General features: G+C 37.8%; 1 protein-coding gene across 4 annotated transcripts in view; it reads right to left on the bottom strand.

The window, feature by feature from the left end:
* Nucleotides 1-4,359: 4,359 nt before the first annotated feature.
* LOC101742621 (lethal(2) giant larvae protein) overlaps nt 4,360-20,315 on the bottom strand; it is a 69,352-nt gene continuing 53,396 nt past the window's right edge. Inside the window, exons 11-26 of one of the 4 annotated variants that reach the window (XM_062673281.1) lie at nt 18,323-18,443; nt 17,801-17,902; nt 17,266-17,370; nt 16,779-16,944; nt 15,874-16,007; nt 14,913-15,063; nt 14,331-14,431; nt 13,394-13,498; nt 12,627-12,767; nt 11,322-11,470; nt 10,365-10,458; nt 9,382-9,477; nt 8,646-8,762; nt 7,234-7,357; nt 6,393-6,436; nt 4,360-5,679 (exon numbers count right to left, since the gene is read on the bottom strand). In XM_062673281.1, the coding sequence (XP_062529265.1) occupies nt 5,632-5,679; nt 6,393-6,436; nt 7,234-7,357; nt 8,646-8,762; nt 9,382-9,477; nt 10,365-10,458; nt 11,322-11,470; nt 12,627-12,767; nt 13,394-13,498; nt 14,331-14,431; nt 14,913-15,063; nt 15,874-16,007; nt 16,779-16,944; nt 17,266-17,370; nt 17,801-17,902; nt 18,323-18,443 (1,798 nt within the window). In that variant the 3' untranslated portion in view covers nt 4,360-5,631. The remainder of the gene's footprint in view (nt 5,680-6,392; nt 6,437-7,233; nt 7,358-8,645; nt 8,763-9,381; nt 9,478-10,364; nt 10,459-11,321; nt 11,471-12,626; nt 12,768-13,393; nt 13,499-14,330; nt 14,432-14,912; nt 15,064-15,873; nt 16,008-16,778; nt 16,945-17,265; nt 17,371-17,800; nt 17,903-18,322; nt 18,444-20,315) is intronic. The other 3 variants (XM_062673280.1, XM_062673282.1, XM_062673283.1) reach the window with 3 other exon arrangements.

Here is a 20,315-nt window from a genome sequence, read left to right as displayed (position 1 = left end):
GGTCGAATCGACCCTTATTAATATATTGTCTCATCAACCATAGATAATACAATCTTTTCTCAAATATATTAAGTGTATAATCTATGCAATCTTTGATCACTTATGTGATCGACAGTTGATACAACTTCAATCATAGCCACATCGATTTCAAAATGAATAGTTTCAAGGAAAATTGATATCGAAAAATGGAATTTGTAAAATAATACTAGCATTCTAAAAATCCAGTGTATTTAGCCTCGTTCCTCCTCGGGTCGTTTCCTCACTGCTGAGGGTCATGACGTGTTTCAACGAGATTTTATTCCTTGTATTGTCCTTCAGCGCCTCCGATTATTGGTCGCATGAAGGTCTTCGTTAAATGGGATCTTTAGTGTGGTGCGGGTTTTGATCGAGCCACCATGTCGCACTACGCCCGCGTGGTCTCTTTCCGTCGATCTTCCCTGTCACGAATAGTCTCTCTAAGCTATCAGGTGTTTTCCGAGCAATATGACCGAAGTACTTGATTGCGCGGCGAAGGCAAAGTATGGAAAGTCTTAATCTGCAGTTGTTCTAAGATAGACACATTGATTCTATTCACTGTCCAAGGTATTCGGAGCATTCTCCTCCAGCACCACATTTGAAAAGTTTCGACGCTTTTGCGATCAGTCTCTTTAAGGTTCCAGGTTTCCGCTCCGTATAGAAAAATGGAAAACATCAATTTTGTAAAATCCAAGTATGGTTCCTCTAAAAATAATAATGTTGAATGCATCTAAATGCGATTCGAAACACAAGTTTTCTGTTTTGTTCTTTTACTATCTACTACTTCTACCTACTTCTTTTACTACCTTTTTACCTACTACTGTTGCAACTTCATTTCTCTATCCGTTCGTTCTGGACCGTTTCTATTTTGCAGTTCTTGCTTTAAGTGCTGTTTGTACGGTAGGGTGTGTTAGAGTGAATGGCTCAATTGTATAGTAACGTAAACAATGCAAATTATGTTTGCAGATTATTCTTGAATCCAGTTCTCCGACCTCATTTCCTAAAAGTGGTGGCAGTGTTGTTGTGAGCTCATTTGTTCAACTTCCTACACTTGTGATTCCATTGCAAATGAAATTATTTCATTATAAAAAAATTATACCAGCCTGCGGGATTTGAACTTCAGTGTAATAGCCATAGATTATACACTTAATATGTAATAGCATCATACCCATTGATAGTACATCAGACGCATAGAGTTACTATTCTAACTGGAGTGCTTACTTCGTTTGACATAAAAACTAAAAATATACTTTATCTCTATGGCTTAAAGTTTATTTTTAAATAGCAAAAGATGTAAGGAAAAACGGTCTGAAAAGAGAATGATTATTAAGTGGTGGTGTCCCTCTCGCACATTTTACAAACAAAAAGCAGTGTTGCTAGCTTAGAGGATTTTCCATAAAATCTCGGAATTTGGACCCCCGTCTTAGTTATCAAAAATGGCTTTTAGTGGTTAGTGGATTTTTTAGTAGCTTGGGCGTTGTTGAAAATTATTGAAAAGGTTAAAATCAATCCACTTTACAGGATTTTAAACATTTTATGACAATAATATATCTAAATACATATTATTTAAACGATGTGACTTAAACTTAACTAGAAAATATTGCGACAATTTAGAATTTCCATCAACGTCAAAAATTAAATTGGTTCAACATAAACGTACAAAGTTATGGTGAATTTATTTTCTGATGATGACAATTTATTAAAATAAATTATATAAGAAGTATTGATTATATGATATATATTGATTTTTAATAGAACATCATATATTAATAAAGCTCATTAACAAAAAAAATATTGTTCTATATTAATAAGAACTCTGTTTAATGGAAAATTTTATGGTAGGTACGTAGATTTCTGATGGTTTTCATGTTGAATTTGGTGGGAAGCCAGATTAATTGTTGGCATCACCGAAAAAGAGCTATGAATGGATTAAAAGAAAAATGGCGTCTATTTACGTTTGTAGTGCGAAGTTAAAATGGCACTGATACAGCTTGTGGCTTGTTTTTTTTTCGAAAATCGTGAAAGTTTCCGTGTAATCATGGTGAACACTTTTAATATAAGTGGTTTTAAGCGAGAATCCTCTCCAGTTTGTGGAATATCCTTCCATATGTCAGATTCATTGATAAAATTTTTACTAGTGTGAGCATATATTTTTAAAATGTGAGATATATTTTCTCATTATAATATTTAATACCATTTGTCTTGTAAATTGTACTTAATCTATGTCATATACTAAATTTGAAAAAACAATCGTGAAAACTATAATTTTGCAATGTATTTTTCATATTATAAGAGCCATCACGTGGTATTTCTTGAACTTTTTTTATTGTATTGAATAGCGTCGCACGCAAGCATGTATATCATTTGCCTGACGTTAAGCGAACGAGGAGGATCTTCTAGTAAATATGACTTTGGAATTTCTGGAAAATGTCCTTTAAAAAGGTCAAACAAGAAGAATCAAGTACTCAAACGCAAGAAATAAAAAATACCCCGAGAAAAGCAAAATTACGACAAGATGTTAAGGTATTGAAACAAAAACTTAAAAGTCGTGAAATAGTGATTGTAAATATAAAGTCGATTTTAGATTTATTAAAGAAAAATGGCGATTTTTAATTGAATTGAAATTTAAATTGCGAAATTTTAATGATACTCATGGTCCACTTAGATATTGATTAAAATAAATTATGTATTTCGTTGAAAAAAAAGAATTTACTTAAAAATAAATAGAGGAAATGTTATATTATAAGATTACAGAAAATTTACTGAACTTAATAATAATAATATAACCAATATTTTGTAAATAGAGATCAAGTACTATGTGTATTGTGTTATGTGTATTGACTTGTCATTTAAGAGTTATTTAATTGTTTACATATAACAAATAAATGAATTTCAGTTCATTTCATTTTATTACCCATTGTGTTTTATTTCCTAAAATGTAACTAGTAGACTTAATATACACGTGTCATGATAATAGCACAGAAGTAAAAATACAAGTAATTTTAAATCAATTGAAGATGTGAATGTAGGAAAAGAGCACCCGATACGCGCAGACCATGTGTGTTGCAGTGTCTCACTCAGTGTGTCAAATATTAATTTGCACGGCCCACTTAGCCAGTACACTAAAGTAGGAATTGCGTAATTAAGTTCAACATAATATTTAAGTCGCGGTTGAGTATTCGGACGTTAAACATGAGTTTGAGGAAGTTTAAGTAATAGCACTGAGGTAATGATGTTTGTAATAAAACTCAGTGCTAGATTTTCGACAACGCAGCAACTTCCAAAAAAAAACGTCGAAAAAAGGCACCATGACGACGAAGCAATGTTTAGAATTGAATTTACATAAATAAAACGTTGCAAGCACGTGTTTTGTATTTACATAGGGTTACACAGAATTACTTAAGGTAAATTCAAAACTGATGCATGTGTATAATTTTATCCTATAAATAAATTTTATATGGTCACCACATTAGACAAGGACACCGCGACCAAAAAGTATTCTCTTTCGAGACCGATTTCTCGGCATCAGACAGCACTCCAGTTGTAGGTACTTATTAACTCCATGATCAGACGTCTTATTTTTTTGGCCAAGACGTCAATTGCGATTTAAATGACCGAATTGTACCGTCGGTATTGAGACCTTATAGGTGAAAGTTAACAGCATTATTCACATTATTGGTATCAACAGACTCTAGGAACCTCTTAATGCCAAATGGGTTAGGGTTTTGTCATCTACCCTACTTTTCAGTTTGGACCCAGGATCAAGGTTCAACAAATGAGATGATTCGGAGATTCGAAGAAAGAATGGGTCACACTCATCTGGCTACCTGAAGAAAAACAATAATTGAAAAGCTCTTAAACATTAGTCTTAAAAAAGACAAACCAAATAGCTTTCAGAAGACCAGATTCATCGACACTTGAACACACACATTGAAGTAAAACCACAATTTTTTCTTAGCATTTAATCTCCTGTAAGAACGCCCGATACAAATAGCGTTAGCATTTTGTATCAGTTTTAAAAATGCAATAGTCAAAGATAAATCATTCTAAAATTGTACATTCATAATATAATAGTATCAACCTTGCGAACAATCAAAACATGATGTGACACTTGTTTTCTAACTAACTATCATATTATTAATACAAAAAACTAAAAAAATGTAGGCACATACAACTTATATCTAAATAAACAACGTTTTATTGAATCAATCATTAATAAATATCACGAATTGTGATGATAATTTTAAATTTATTAATCCTCAAAGAGCTGCCTTAACGAAAACCTTCCTTCATAGGAATCAGTTTTCCAGTGTTTCTTCCCGGCAAAGTAATTCATTCTAGTAATCATTCATTATCTTTATTGAAGCTAAAAATGGTACTTAAAATTAATAAATACCTACATATTCATTTTAAAAAGAAGCATTTCTTAAAAAGACCGTTAAAATATTAGAATCATTCTAATTTCTGAATTTACAATGAAACAATTCAAACTATGTACTTTAAAGAATAACAATTTTATATGAATAAATATCTCTCAACTCAAAATTAAATAAATTTCAGGCATGACACTGTAATTAATGCTATTTTTAAAATTTTTGTATACAATATATAAACTCTAGTCATTACTAAATTGTCAATGCGTATTTATTTCTTATAGCTAATTATTTTTTCTAAAAAACAGGACTTATTTTTATTAGAAATGAAAATAAATAGGCACATAATAACATTCGCAGTGAATGCTCCGAAATAAACTAAAATGCTAAATAATAAAATTTCACATCTCGTTTCTTAGGACTATTTATTTCTTTAATACAATCCACAATCTAATCGCTGTATTGAATACAACAATGGTATGGCTTAAGATTTTTGTACTACAAATTATTGTTTTATTCGATTTTTTTTTATTAAGTTGAATTTTTTCGAAGTGAATTTTTAATCTATCATACTTATTCTTATGATCATTAATAAAATGAAAAAGCAGGAATGGGCTTATTTGCAAAAAAATTAAACATTGTACTCGACTGTCTGCTCATTATTGGATTCATTAAAGAATTTTTAGTATAATTCAGATATGAGATTTAAAAGTTTCATAATATATTTAGATGAAGAGTTGGTTACAATTAAGTACAATGTACTACCGACTAAATTTTAATTACCAGTAAAAACCCTAAAAATGTCGAAAAAAAACCCAGATGTAATCATGCAATTTCTTTCATTTTGCAATGTTTAGTAATAGCAAATTCTGTTTTGAAAAAAATTAAATTAAAAATAGATTTTCCGTACCCAAACATGGCAGTATACTTAGCTGTCTAAGTAATTAATTATAGTAATAAAAATGAAAATTTTAATAATACAACTATCGATGATACCTTTAAATTTAAACGTTAAACTAGGGGGTTGTCACGCTTCAGTAGGGGGCCGGTGACGTCACGTGACTCGTCGGTGGATAGACACCGGGGGGACAGAGGGGTGTCAGTGCGCGTCAGTGGGGGGCGGCACGGGGACCGCCAGGGGGGACCGTTGTCGATCAAACATCTCGAGGATCAGCTTCGGATCTGTGCCGGCCGGCACCGTCACGGTTCCCGTCTGTGTGCACACCGCTTCATGAATACCACCTCACGTTCTTCTCGGTTTGTCGTGGCGGCCGTCCGTGCTTTCCGAGGTCTAGTTACGAAACGATTCCGGACATCGAATGTTAATATACTTTCTCTAATCGATTATAATACCCCGAGACGACGTGTCACAAACGCGAGCGGACGCCACAACAATGAGTTTCACATTTATGTTCGTTAGATATTAGTATATGTACGACGAATTGGAGATTAGTAGAGAAAGTTAGATTAAACTACATTAAATTAAAATTTCTAAATAGAACACAACATCTAGAATTTTAAAAGGGCATGCTAGAGATAGGCTTAATAAGGAAAAGTGGAGGGTATTCGACGACGGAATGAAAATTCAAACATAATCATAATTTTTAAGTAATCTTTCTAGAACAATGTATCCCAACTTTTTTCGTTTCCATACTCCCTAATAAAACTTATCTTTTATGAGTAACCCTCTCCTGATGAACACTAACTCTTTTAGCTACTCTATTTCTTATTCTACCAAACTAACGGTCCATAATTTACAACCTTAGTATGATATCAGATAAGGTTCATTTTAAGCTACATACTGTAGAGATAATTCATTACGACAATATTACAAGTTAACTGTTTTCCTCTCTCAGTATTGCCGTCACCACCGATACAATTTGCCGTCAGGGGTCCCGTGCTACAGTTTGAGAATAGCTGGTCTAGAAAGCTATGTACTTTTATTCTAATAATCATTCCGTCGTGAAAGCGTATCATAAATATTTAAGCAAAGTGTTGTGATACCTCGATGCGGGTGATGACTCCCTCCTCGCGACTGTGCTCTAGGACTACGAACAAAAACATAAAGCGCCCGTCAAACAAACACAAATCTTGACATTGTATACATACATTTAAACATTATAGTAAAAAGCGGTATATTATAATTATTTAAATTACCATTCCTCGTATTGTTATGCTGTTCTAAATAATATCTCTCGCCCAAGGCAAAAATGATAAATTAAACTTTTAGCCCCAGCTATTAGATTTTTATTAATTTATGTATTTAATGACCAAAACATTTTGTTTTTTGTCTATACTATTAGATAATATAAATACCGGAATTTATGTTATTGCAAAGCGATTGTGTATGCAATTAACAAAATACACTTATTACACGATAACTTAATATTCCAATTTCGGTAAAAGAATATTCTGACATTTAATTAACTTTACGAACCAATGTTTTGTTGGTGACGAATACATTTCAATAAGGATATTGTAAGCAAAATTCCAAGCAAATAAAATTCCGCTTTCATGCATATTCCTACTGTTTTCGCATTTCGTACGCTCGCAAATTATTTTTGGATATCAGCTTACGAAGCTTTGCATGTTTGCGTCGTCGTGCTTAAAGCTTGCTTGGCGAATCGGATTAAAATTATCGTTTACAAATCCAATTTTATATAACTTACGTGTCAGTCAATTTACTATTTTCACAATTGTATATTGACTGCTACGACATAGCATGTCTTGAATTTGTATAAAATAAATTATAGGTCTGAATTTAAAAAAAAAAATCATTTTTTATTGATATAGAAAAAGCTGATTAATTGCTATGGCGGTAAGCGTGACAATCCCGTGTACTCACTGTTCTCGTTGGCGTTGTTAGTGCTGGTCGTGGTGGTGGTGGTGGTGCCGTCCGCGTTGGTCTCGTTCACGGTCGTGCGTGTCGTTGTCTTTATTACCATCGAACTCGTATTCACTTGCGTGTTCTGTCGAGAAAATACTTCCTTAGTAGCGGTATTAATACTAACCGTAGGGACACAGTTTGTGCATCGCTTGCATTAGTCAGTCGTACATAGCCCGCCCGACACGTCAGACACTTGTGACAATATACGGAGTAAAATTGGAACTTGTTTTATTAATAAAGGGCAATTTACACCCTTTACATTGCGTCAGCAACCGTACACTAACCGTATTATCATCCTACCTTCGTAACAGACATGTTTGTCTAGCATTTTTGGTTTTGTCATAAAATTCCTTAATCATTATCCTAAATATCGCCACTAATGCAGACCTTAGATGCACTCAGAAATGTGGAGTTTGAAGCGTTTTTAATTTTATGCTCTTGTACATTCCACGAGGGAAAGAATTCAAAAACTTTATTTTACCACAAATATTTCACAGCTTATTTAAATTATTAGTCTAATATATTAATTTAATCAATCTCTAAGCATATTAAGTTTTAATAAATATTGTATACAGGTAGCTCGGGTTGTAAGTGTACTGGAATCATCACCGTGGACCTATCTGATTCTGCTGTGAACTAGTGATACTGCTGACTGACGACTAGCATTATGAGAACGCAACTTTATGCACCATAGTAATTCTTGTATAGTGCGTTTCAATTATGAATGTTGACGTCAATGACCTTGATCTGTCAAAGATCGATAAAAAAGTATGGACAGCAACAAAAAAAAAATTTATTAAATATATTATTATTTTTATTTTTTAGTGATTTTTTTTGTTTAATTATGAAGACTATTAATATGTTTGTTTTAATGAACACACTATATAATTTTCTTGATATTATGGTGACTACTGGTCGAGGTAAATTAAACATGAACTTAGATTATGTCAAATAAAAACCCATCTATTTAAAAATCAAGGCTGTAACACTGTCGGGACCCATAATCTATGGATGGGCGACGATAATGATGATTACTCAAGCAGTGGGATGAGTGGAATCGGCAAACTCGAAGGTTTGGATCATAAATTAATACCTACCTTCCTTTTACTGACTTTACTTATTTTTTTCGATTTTACAGCTATGACGTCACAATATGGCGCAGGTCCATGCGCATTCTTATTTGAAACGCATTATACATATTCATGCCCTACGTTTTACAAATTAGCTTATTATGTAGTTTTTTTCCTCCTTTTTGGGGTGTCAGTTTCTATATTGTATTTTTATTTCAATTATATAAAGAAACAATACTAATCTGACCCATTACATCCGTGGATGCACGTATATCTACTACACATCAGTTGCGGACGTACTTGTAAGTTGATGTTGAGTTCGGGCGGGTGCTCCGCGCTGGTGTGGTCGCGCACGCTGTCCACGGTGATGTCCGCCGAGGCCGCCGTGACGTCATGAGCTGTCTCCGGCACCTCTTCCTGTATCGTCAATCCCACTATGAGTACACAGTCTACCTAGGCACTAGACACTCACTAAGCAGTCATCATGAGACGCAGCTTGACATACATTTTTTTTATTGCTTAGATGGGTGGACGAGGTGGGAAAAATGTCGATTAAGCAAATTTTTTTTCAGTATAGTTACAAGGGCTGCCCCACCCTTCAAACCGAAACGCATTACTGCTTCACGGCAGAAATAGGCGGGGCGATGGTACCTACCCGTGCGGGCTTACAAGAGGTCTTACGACCAGTAATTACGCAAATTATAATTTTGCGGGTTTGATTTTTATTACACGATGTTATTCTTTCACCGTGGAAGTCAATCGTGAACATTTGTTAAGTGCGTATTTTATTTGAAAAATTGGTACCTGCCTGCGGGATTCGAACACCGGTGCATCGCTAGATACGAACGCACGACTTATCCTTTAGGCCACGAGGACTTGTTTTACTCTTTGATTTATCCCTTGTGATGTGCATTTAGTAGGCAGCGTCTTGGCTCTGGCCCTGACATTGCTGACGTCCATGAGCGACGGTAACCATTTACCATCAGATGGGCTGTATGCTCGACAGCCTGCGTCTCGGGAAATAAAAAAAAATTACCTTATGCTCCCCGTTGGTGAGCGGCGGCTCCGGCGCGGGTCCCCGCAGCGCGGCCGCCCAGGGCGCCAGCAGCACGTGGCACTCCGCGATCGTCACCTGGACAGTGCGATCGACGTTTCAATACAACGTACACTGCGGCAATCGGGCCCTGATACTATCGCGTCGCGCGGTACGGTCACGAAGAATTCAAGGTATAGGTTTTTTTTAAAGAAATTTTATGACTTGGTAACTAAGACCTTTAGGTAATGTCTTATTTTAATTTATATTCTCATTTTTATGAAAAATGATAGTATGGAGTGAAATGAAATGAAGATGATTAATTTGAGACATTTATCAACTGGGATGAAATTAAGTGAAATCAGATGATATGGGATGAAATATAATCTCAATATAATGGTGGCCATTTATTGAGTTTTTCAAAGTATAGGTTTTTTTAAAAGAAATTTTATGACCTGGTAACTAACTAAGACCTTTAGGTCATGTCTTATTTTAATTTATATTCTTATTTTTATGAAAAATGATAGTATGGAGTGAAATGAAATGAAGATTATTAATTTGAGACATTAATCAACTGGGATGAAATTAAATGAAATCAGATGAGATGATATGGGATGAAATATAATCTCAGTAAAATGGTGGTTATTTACTGAGCCATTTTCAGTGGGCTTTTGGAGGATCCCGAGAAGTTACGTCCAGCGGCTTTGTTTCGTTTTCCCACATTTGTGCATTTTCACGGATATTAAACAGTTATAAGCCACTGCTATTACACATTTAAACCTGAAGAAACACTAAATAGACAAAATAAAACAAATCACACAACTTCACTCCTCGCGTTCCCGCCAAAAAGTCGTATACGTATTTATGAGTAATTTACCACAGGTTAGAGCTCGGTGAGCTCATCTACTCGCTCAGTGAATCTAGTATGACCCCTCGAGGTACTAAAATAGGTTAAGAAAAGTAATGTAATACAGTAAATTGTTCACCTTCGTAGCAGATAAAGTAATCCGTTGTAATTCGGAAGACGAGTGCAGGTAGAGAGCTTCTCCTCGCTTCGAGAAACATAAACTCGAAATCCCACTGAAACAAATAATATACGCGGAGCTATTACAAACAAATAAATACTATATTGTGATTCCGAGATGTTCTTTGTTCTTGAACTTTTTTTTCTGTATTACTATTAATTCTGACCCTTGCATAGTTAATGCAGAGATATCCCTACAATCTAGGATCCACAGAGTGAACGCTGCGTACATAAACAACTTTATTTCACGATAATTTAAAAAGCTTGTGATTCAAGTTTCGTACCAGAGTATAATTTCCGTTAAATGTTGTGTGTCAACTTTATATCACCAATTAAAATATGATTACAAAACGATATATCACGTGAGCGCGCCACTCTGTAGTGACAGCAGTATCTATTAACTTCTCCTGTGATACACCGCGACCCCGTTAGCCTAATATCTATACTAACATATAAATCTACAGTGGTTTCGTGTTGAGCGATGCACCGGTGTTCGAATCCCGCAGGCGGGTACCAAAATTTTCTAATGAAATACGTACTCAACAAATGTTCACGATTGACTTCCACGGTGAAGGAATAATATCGTGTAATAAAAATGAAACCCGCAAAATTATAGTGTGCGTAATTACTGATGGTAGGACTTCTTGTGAGTCCGCGCGGGTAGGTACCACCACCCTGCTTATTTCTGCCGTGAAGCAGTAATGCGTTTCGGTTTGAAGGGTGGGGCAGCCGTTGTAACTATACTTGAGACCTTAGAACTTATATCTCAAGGTAGGTGCCGCATTTAGGTTGTAGATGTCTATGGGCTCCAGTAACCACTTAACACCAGGTGGCCTGTGAGCTCGTCCACCCATATAAGCATAAAAAAAAAATTAAAATTTTTTTGATTCGGCACGTGACTGCAGGCGGCGCGACGTACTTGATGTCCTCCTTCCTGACGGCGGCGGCGTTGAGCTGGCGGCGCAGCTCCGGGCTGAGCACGAGGCAGTCGCCGAGGTTGGTGAGGCACAGCAAGCACCACTCCCGGTGCGCGCCGCACGAGAACTGCGACCACGCCGTGCGCCGAACCTGGACACACACGACTTCTCATTTTCCGCGTCTGAAGCCACTCCATCTCCTTTTACTGGTAATGGGGCGAGCCCGCAAGAGTAGCTGCCACGAAGCAACTTTCATCATCATCTTTTTTTTTTCCTACCTAAGCTAGTCTGTCGCCTTAACTAGTAGGTGAGCTCACGAGGCTCAGACCTGAAGACGTTGCTAACACGAACCCTAGCAAGAGCCGTGCTTCGCAGAATCTACCACTGGATCGGAAACGCGACCCACTGAGAAGATCCGGCGAGAAACTCAGTGGGCTGTGTCTGAGGGTTAATTTACTCGTCGAGCCCTTTGTCGCAAGCGACGGGTTCGACGAGAACGATGACCGGTGCTTGAGGTACCTAAAAGCACCGTTAGTGGATCGGGAGGATCCAAAATTACGTGGATCATCATCATCGTTCTCCTGCCCTTCTCCCAGTCAACTGGGGTCGGCGCCATTTCTTCGCTCACTCCCCTCTTACACATATCGTCTTTCATGCAATCCATCCATTTCTTCTTAGGTCTACCTCATCCTCTATAGCCTTCCACATTCATAGTTAACACTCTCTTACCAACCTCATTGTCATTCCGTCTCATCACAGGTCTCTACCTTCCCAAATACAGACTTCTCAACTTCTCTGTCACAGGTGCTACTTTCAGAATGACGAAGCAACTTTATACTCCAAATATAAAACATTTGGTCAGTCATTAAACTCAAACTTCATAACAAATTTTCAAGGTGGACATATATGTACAGTCATAACGGGGAATAAGACAAGTGTTCGTGTCCTTTAACCCTTTACCTGCCATGTAGGTCACCGGTGCCCTACGCGGCGCACTCAAGTAATTATGTCGATTTCTGTTACTAAACGTCTGGATTGCCTAACTTTGCCATTATTTTTCCCATCCTATTTTTTTCTTTTAGGTATCTTAGAAATAGATTCGTTTTCAGTATCTTCGGATTCGTCTTTCCCATTCTTTACCAAATATTCCGGCGCTTTAGTAACAGAAGTCTGCATCATTTCTTTAGTGTGCCACATAGGTCACCGGTGACCTACACGGCAGCCAAAGGGATAAGCCGACAGCCATGGACACTTGACGCCGGAACGGTGACGTCACATGCGTTACGATGACGTCACTGTATACGTACCCGAGCGCCCTCGTGCGCGGTCAGCTTGTACTTGTTGTGCGGTTTCAACGAAGGCAGAGTGAATATCTTGAACTGTTCCTCCGACGTGATGACCACACGATGTGTACCCGGCTCCGGTAGCGGGGACACACCTCGTTCCACCTGGGAACATTATTATTTAAAGTTTAAATCAAGTATTATAAAACAATGTTCAGAATGTATCTGTATCCACTTTTAATAAATTATCTTTACTTTCAAGTAGATGGGTATCAAGGTATAGCTCGACGGTAGGTCTTATTTCCTCCAGTTTTTTAGTCATAGCTTCAAACTATTGCTTCTTAGTGTATATTTTCTCTTAGCAGTTTTTATTTATTGCTTAGATGGGTGAACGAGACGACCTTGAGATATAAGTTCTAAGGCCTCAGTATAGTTACAACGGCTGCCCCGCCCTTCAAACCGAAACGCGTTACTGCTTCACGGCAGAAATAGGCAGGGTGGTGGTACCTACCCGTGCGGACTCACAAGAGGTCTTACCATCAGTAATTACGCAAATTATAATTTTGCGGGTTTGATTTTTACTACATAATGTTATTCCTTCACCGTGGAACTCAATCGTGAACATTTGTTAAGTACGTAATTTGTTAGAAAAGTTGGTACCCTCCTGCGGGATTCGAACATCGGTGCAACGTTCGATACGAATGCACCAGACGTTTTATCTTTTAGGCCACGATGACTTTATACTTAGTTTCTTAGCAATTTCATTGTGTGTTCGAATAATAGTGACTCACCTCTAGGGGATCGGGCAGAGGTACGGAGGCGCCGTCGAGTACTGTGATCCCTATGACCGGGGCCCTGTGCTTCAACTGTATTTCTTTCGCTAGCTGACACGTTACCTGCGTCAAACGGAGCTCGTTTAAGAACATTTAGTTAATTCAAGGTCATATTTATACAGGGCGTGAGAAAAATGTTTCTGAAACAGAAACGGCACAGCAAATTAATGGAAAACAAGCGTGATGTGAAAAGAAATTGAGAAGTGAAAAGGCAAAAAATTTCCGAATATAAGTTTAAGAGAAAAAGCAAACTAATGACATACGGGGTCGTCGACTCCAACGCGTAATCTGATTCTTAGCTGTTACATTGCGCGTAGACTCTAATACGTTTTTTTACAAGTTTGTTACTTTTTAATACGCTTTTATTAGGTTCAGACGCATGTATGTTAGTATGTATGTAAAAAATTTTTGATTTTGATTTGATTTGTAACGGAATCTTTGAACATGATTTTGACCCCTTTCAAAACGTCGGATTAACTCGAAATTTGGTATACTTATTGAGGACCGATGACAAAACAATATTAAAAAAAAAATTGAAAACGCAACAAAAAAATGAAAAATAAATAATAGTTTAAAATAAATCAACAAAATACGCTTTTATAGAAACTTCAACTAAAAAATAGAAAATAAATTTTAATAAATTTGAATTAAAAATAGTGTAAGAAAAAATGATTTTACTGTAAAAAAGCGTGGGGTGCTTTTCAGGATATTATCAAAATATCACTTCTACTCATATCTGTTCATAAAATATTTATAACTACTGATACCGTGCGCCCCACGCTTTTTTTCTATTTTTTAGTTGGATTTTTTATAAAAGCGTATTTCGTTAAGTTTTTTTTAAACCATTATTTATTCATAATGATCTTCTCACACCTAGTATGCGAATGAAACTTACTGGTTCCTCTTTCCGTTTGTTAGTGTTGGGCACGTGCAGCGTGAAGGCGTACACAGTGCCGTTGTTCGTGCCGGCCCATAGCGTCGGCGTCGATTGCTGGGCTGAAACCATTTACATTATCAACATTTTACTTAATTCAAAGCATGTTCAGAAAACCTAATTACTTATTATGTGACGGGTAGCCATCGTATAACAACAAGATATTTGACAGATGCCTGAATCTCGCTTACGACATTTTCATGATAAGTTTTACATATATACAAGTTCCGAACAACAAACAACATACAGACCATCATTCTACCGAGCAACATTAGCCTATCGGTGAAAGATCTTCTCTTCATTGGAATTCCCAAAATTACATTATTTATTCACCATTGTATATTCAATAATAATTAATATAAAATTGATCAAAACACAGTAGAAGGCGATTTTTTGTAAGTCTAAAAAATAAAATAAAAATTTCGAAAAGCAATCAAACTTTCTTCCGTGTATTCGGTTTTATAACAGTAATTCAACAAGTTTTTTTGTTATGAATCAGACCGGTCGAGTATTAAGTTCGCGATAACGCATTAAAATACTGACTATTGATGAGGAAGGTCCTCGCGAAGTACAGGCAGCGCACCATCGAGCCGTAGGCGTCGTCCGTGGAGCGGGCCTCCACCGCGCGCTCGATCGGTTTGATTTCCGCGTCCGTTTCCGAGGCGGCTTTGTCAATTGGCTTCTTCGGAATCGGCTGTAACGTTCAATTTGTTTTGAAATCGTCGTGGCCTAAAGGATAAGAAGTCCGGTGCATTCGTGTTGAGCGATGCACCGATGTTCGAATCCCGCAGGCGGGTATCAATTTTTCTGATGAAATACGTACTCAACAAATGTTCACGCATGACTTCCACGGTGAAAGAATAACATCGTGTAATAAAAATCAAAGCCGCAAAATTATAATTTGCGTAATTACCGGTGGTAGGACCTCTTGTGAGTCCGCGCGGGTAGGTACCACCACATTTGCCTATTTCTGCCGTGAAGCAGTAATGCGTTTCGGTTTGAAGGGTGGGGCAGCCGTTGTAACTATACTTGAACTAACTAACTTAGAACTTATATCTCAAGGTGGGTGGCACATTTACGCTGTAGATGTCTATGTGCTCCAGTAACCACCAGGTGGGCCGTGAGCTCGTCCACCCATCTAAGCATTAACAAAATAGTAGAGCCAGTGACAGTGAAAATATCGAATGAAAAGTTATGGTTAGTTTATGCAATACTACCATCTATTTACCGCCTTATTTGAATATATACCGATATAAAAACAAAAGACACTAAAACTTAGTGATGATAATGAATAGTTTCTCCATACATCATTTTCCATAAGATAAAAAAAAAAACGATGGTCTTAAACAAAGAGTGATATTTGAGGTGTTGCCGTGGATTCGTCCGTAGGTATGTTATATGAAAATTATATGTATTTAATTGAATGGATTTACAAAGTGACATTTCATTTAAATAAACTAAAGCCCATCATTAAACAGATGTTTCCTGTTGAAGGGAAACTCACTTGTGTGGGCGAGGTGGGATTCGATGTCGTCTGTCGCCGTTGTGAACGTCCTTTACGAAGCCTCCTGAATGACTCTCTCAAGGATTTCTTGAAGGACTTTCTTCTCGATATTGGCGTGTCACCGGATCCGTGATCTGTTCAAAATGTTTACATTAAAGAAGCTTATTAATTAAAAAGACTGATGCGCGTGCAACTTGGTGCACGTGAATTAAGTGACACTTCAACGTACTTTGAGAAATAACATTAGATTAAAAATGAAATTCAAATAGGTGACTCACGAGACGCTGTCTATTTTTTCATTTTTGCTCTTCCTTAATTGTATCTTTTCTCTCTAGCCGTAACGAATCCGTCGCGAGTTAAATTTAATTCTAAACGCGCCTAAAGAAGTTTCATTTCAAAAATGAAACTTTATTTGATACGTTCCCATCAGGGTTTTAATCAGAACAAATATAGAATGCCCTGAACTAGGATGGTAAATACACGTAGGGTCAAGTAGGGTCACTTTTTACTGGTGGTACGGCCACTTGTGAGTCCGCACGGGTAGGTACCACCACCCTGCCTATTTCTGCCGTGAAGCAGTAATGCGTTTCGGTTTGAAGGGTGGGGCAGCCGTTGTAACTATACTGAGACCTTAGAACTCGTATCTTTTATTTATTTTTACTTTATTTGCCCTTGTAGGCAGACGAGCATACGGCGTACCTGATGGTGAGTGGTTACCGTCACCCATGAACTTCAGCAATGCCAGGGGCAGAGCCAAGCCGCTGCCTACCGAAGGTCAAGGTGTGTGGCGGCATTTACGTTGTAGATATCTATGGGTTCCGGTAACCACTTAACACCAGGTGGGCTGTGAGCTCGTCCACCCATCTTAGCAATAAATAAATAAAAACCATAGTACGTGTCCGTACCGTGCGGGTTGAGCGTGCACTTATGCAGCAGCGGCGCGGGCGCCGGGCCCAGCGCGTCCACCAGCGCCAGCCCGTGCGCGGTGCCGGCGCACACCACGCCCCACTCCCACTGCGCGCTCAGTGACGTCACGGCCGCCGGGGGCTGCAGCTGCACCACCGAGGTCGCCTGACGATTCACACAGTCGTATCAATATAATGACGAGCACTGGCTCGCCGACTTACCGCGGCTTCAAAACTATTGTACTGTGCTACTACGGTATCTGTCAACTAATGTACATAATGTTGTACAAAATACGTTTAGTAGTGCCGCATATGTACGCGAACCAATAAACAAACAATATTCGTAAGAATCATTTGTTTATATTTATCTTCTTCTTTAGGTACCACCTTCCTTTCTATTTGATTACTTTTCTTTATTGTACAAACACACCGAATTTTGCTACGTTTTATTTTATGTATACGGTTATAATGAAACATAGAACACAACCTGATATCCCTGCGGGAAGGTGTGCGTGCCGGCCCTCAACGTGAGCTGCCCGTGTCCCTTCCACACGAAGCCGTCTCTGTCTGACACTATATTCACTGACACCGACTGCAAGTAAAAACGAATAAGAATTACCTAATTACTACTTCAATATTGCATGAACTCATCCGAGCACGCGTTTTTTTTATGATTGAGGGATTACTGGTGGCCCGGAGGCCTGTCCAGTTTCATCAGGACGGGTGGGCGAGCAAGGGCTCAGCCAGGAGAGGTGAAATTTGCTAACAGCTGCCCGAGCGCCTCCAAAAGAGACCTAACAACTCAAGGGCAGCTGCTTCGCGAATGAATTACTACCAGATCGCAATCGCGACCCGCTGAGAAGATCCGGCGAGAAACTCAGCGGGCTGATGTTTAGGTTAGGTTGCACGTCGAACTCTTTCTACCATTTTTCCCATTCTACCGTTTAATTATGTAAGTATTACCATTAAACTCACCAAAAAATTATTAGAAATTTGTTTATTAAAAATTATTACATATTTACCTTGACTTCGGTGGTGCTCGGAGAGGTCTTGAGACTGGCTATGACAATATGGCCGGCGGCTCCGCCGATGGTGAGCATTCCAGATAACGGGCACAATATAACCTGGTAAACAAAATTATCAATAATTTGTTTAAGTCAATACAGATATCCAAGCCTTCAAGAGGGATGAGCACAGTCAGACGAACTTGATCTGCAGTAAAAAGTGTAAGGGGAGATCATCTGTGGATGCACTAGCACTATGGGATGATGAGCATACTGGTGGTAGGACCTCTTGTGAGTCCGCACGGGTAGGTATCACTGTTCTGCCTAGTTTCTGCCGTGAAGCAGTAATGCGTTTCGGTTTGAAGGGTGGGGCAGCCGTTGTAACTATACTTGAGACCTTAGAACTTATATCTCAAGGCATTTACGTTGTAGATGTCTATAGGCTCTAGTAACCACTTAACACCAGGTGGGCTGTAAGCTCGTCCACCCATCTAAGCAATAAAAAATAATGAATGATAGATGACACAGAAAGGGCTTTACCTTTTTGACCGCGAGCCGGGGGTCGTCGCTGTACGGGTCGAAGGTGCCGACTCGCCTGAAGGGAGGCCACTCCTCTTCATCTGTGGTCTGACTGTCGTTGTTTTCACCAAGTTCTTCACCACTGATAAAAAATAAACCAATAATTTTCACTTAACAATTGCCGATTTTACGAGTTTTTAACATATCAAGAATAGAGTTCAAATTCCTGTACACCAAAAAGAAATCATGCGCTGTTGTTTACTAAAATTCTAGTTCTAATTGAAACCCATTTTTGAACCACTCGCAGCCTAATCAGGAAGGCGTCCGTTGTATCGAGTAACGCAACGATACATCGGTTCAAATATTAGGAATGGTATGATTTTTTTAAAAAAATCGCCAAATTAGTAAACTCTGGTACAATAATTTTATATCGGCGAGTCGTAGACTTCCGTAGAGTCGTGTATTCGTTATTCATCTTGGTATATTCTGAGTGTCTACTAATGACTAACTAATAACCACTTTGACGTGGCACAGTGACGCATCCCGGTTATAAAGTCAATATACCCGGTCGATATACAGTATAATAGAGTTCATGTCTCCATGTTTTTTTTTTTTTTTTATTGCTTAGATGGGTGGACGAGCTCACAGCCCACCTGGTGTTAAGTGGTTACTGGAGCCCATAGACATCCACAACGTAAATGCGCCACCCACCTTGAGATACAAGTTCTAAGGTCTCAAGTATAGTTACAACGGCTGCCCCACCTTTCAAACCGAAACGCATTACTGCTTCACGGCAGAAATAGGCAGGGTGGTGGTACCCACCCGCGCGGACTCACAAGAGGTCCTACCACCAGTAAAGAGGTCCTACCACCAGTAACGGCGACGGCACTCGATTTCCGTCTATGGGTCTCTATCTATTTCGACTATTCTCGTCTATTTTGACGAGCCATGCGTTCACGTGTAGTCAAAATCAACAAAAAACAAAAACACGACCAATAAAAAAATTCGTAAAAGTGCAAAAAAAATGAAAAGTGATCTTGTCAAAGCAAACGCAGACTTGCATGGCATAAACGTGCTTACAAAATACTTTGTTTACCTTGTGGTCGAACGTTTGAGGCCGCTTCGTTAGTAAGCGATAAAAGCGAGGGTAGAAAAACATTATTAAAGCTAAGTCAGTTAAGCTATATATTATACACACACAAAAAAATAACAAACATCTGTGTTGTATTATTTTGGCTCAAAAATCCAAAATGAGCGCTCAGAAAGGCTTAAGAGCTGAAAACCATCATCGTAGACAGCTATATATATAAGATGTATCAATAAATATACTTTAAGTAATTATAATCACATAAGCTTTGGAATTTAGATAAATAATGATAATAATAGTACCTAATAAATGACTTGGCCAATGTGAATTCAAAAATTTTATGGTTCATTGTTGTTTGCATTATTTACTTTTTAAGAAGGCAATTGAGAAATAAATTCAAAGTAGAAATATTGAAGTAAAAAAAAAAAACAAATTCAACACGAAACCCGTTAACTGAAACAAATCTCATTTCCAACATCATTGTCACTTTTCAAACAGGCTTTTTACATCGTTGTTATTGCCGATATAAATTAAGATAACTTTGTCCAATATTATTGTATGCCGTTGTTTTAGATTCTAAGACATTCAGAAGCCAAGTCGCTGATAAGAATTATTCTAGGAATTCAGTCATAAAAAGGTTAAGCATTCATAAATAGCTTACAGCATACCTATATTGTAAGCTATTTATGGATGCTTCAACTTTTTATGACAAAATAATAATAGCTAAACCTATCTGAATTTATACCGGCAATAACAGCAATGTAAGAAGTCTGTTTGAAAAGTGACTGAGATTTGTTTCGCTGGTTCAATAGTAATAGGTATTACCATCATTATGGTGTCATTCTGGTGTAGTGGTAAGTGACATGGTTCGAATCCCGCAAAGGAAAGATATTTGTATGATAAATATAAAATGTCTTTTCCAGGGTT

The sequence above is a fragment of the Bombyx mori genome, chromosome 17, assembly GCF_030269925.1.
Source record: "Bombyx mori chromosome 17, ASM3026992v2".
Classification (NCBI taxonomy): domain Eukaryota; kingdom Metazoa; phylum Arthropoda; class Insecta; order Lepidoptera; family Bombycidae; genus Bombyx; species Bombyx mori.
Note: the sequence above shows the minus strand (reverse complement) of the source record. Positions and strands in the feature narration are given on the sequence as shown.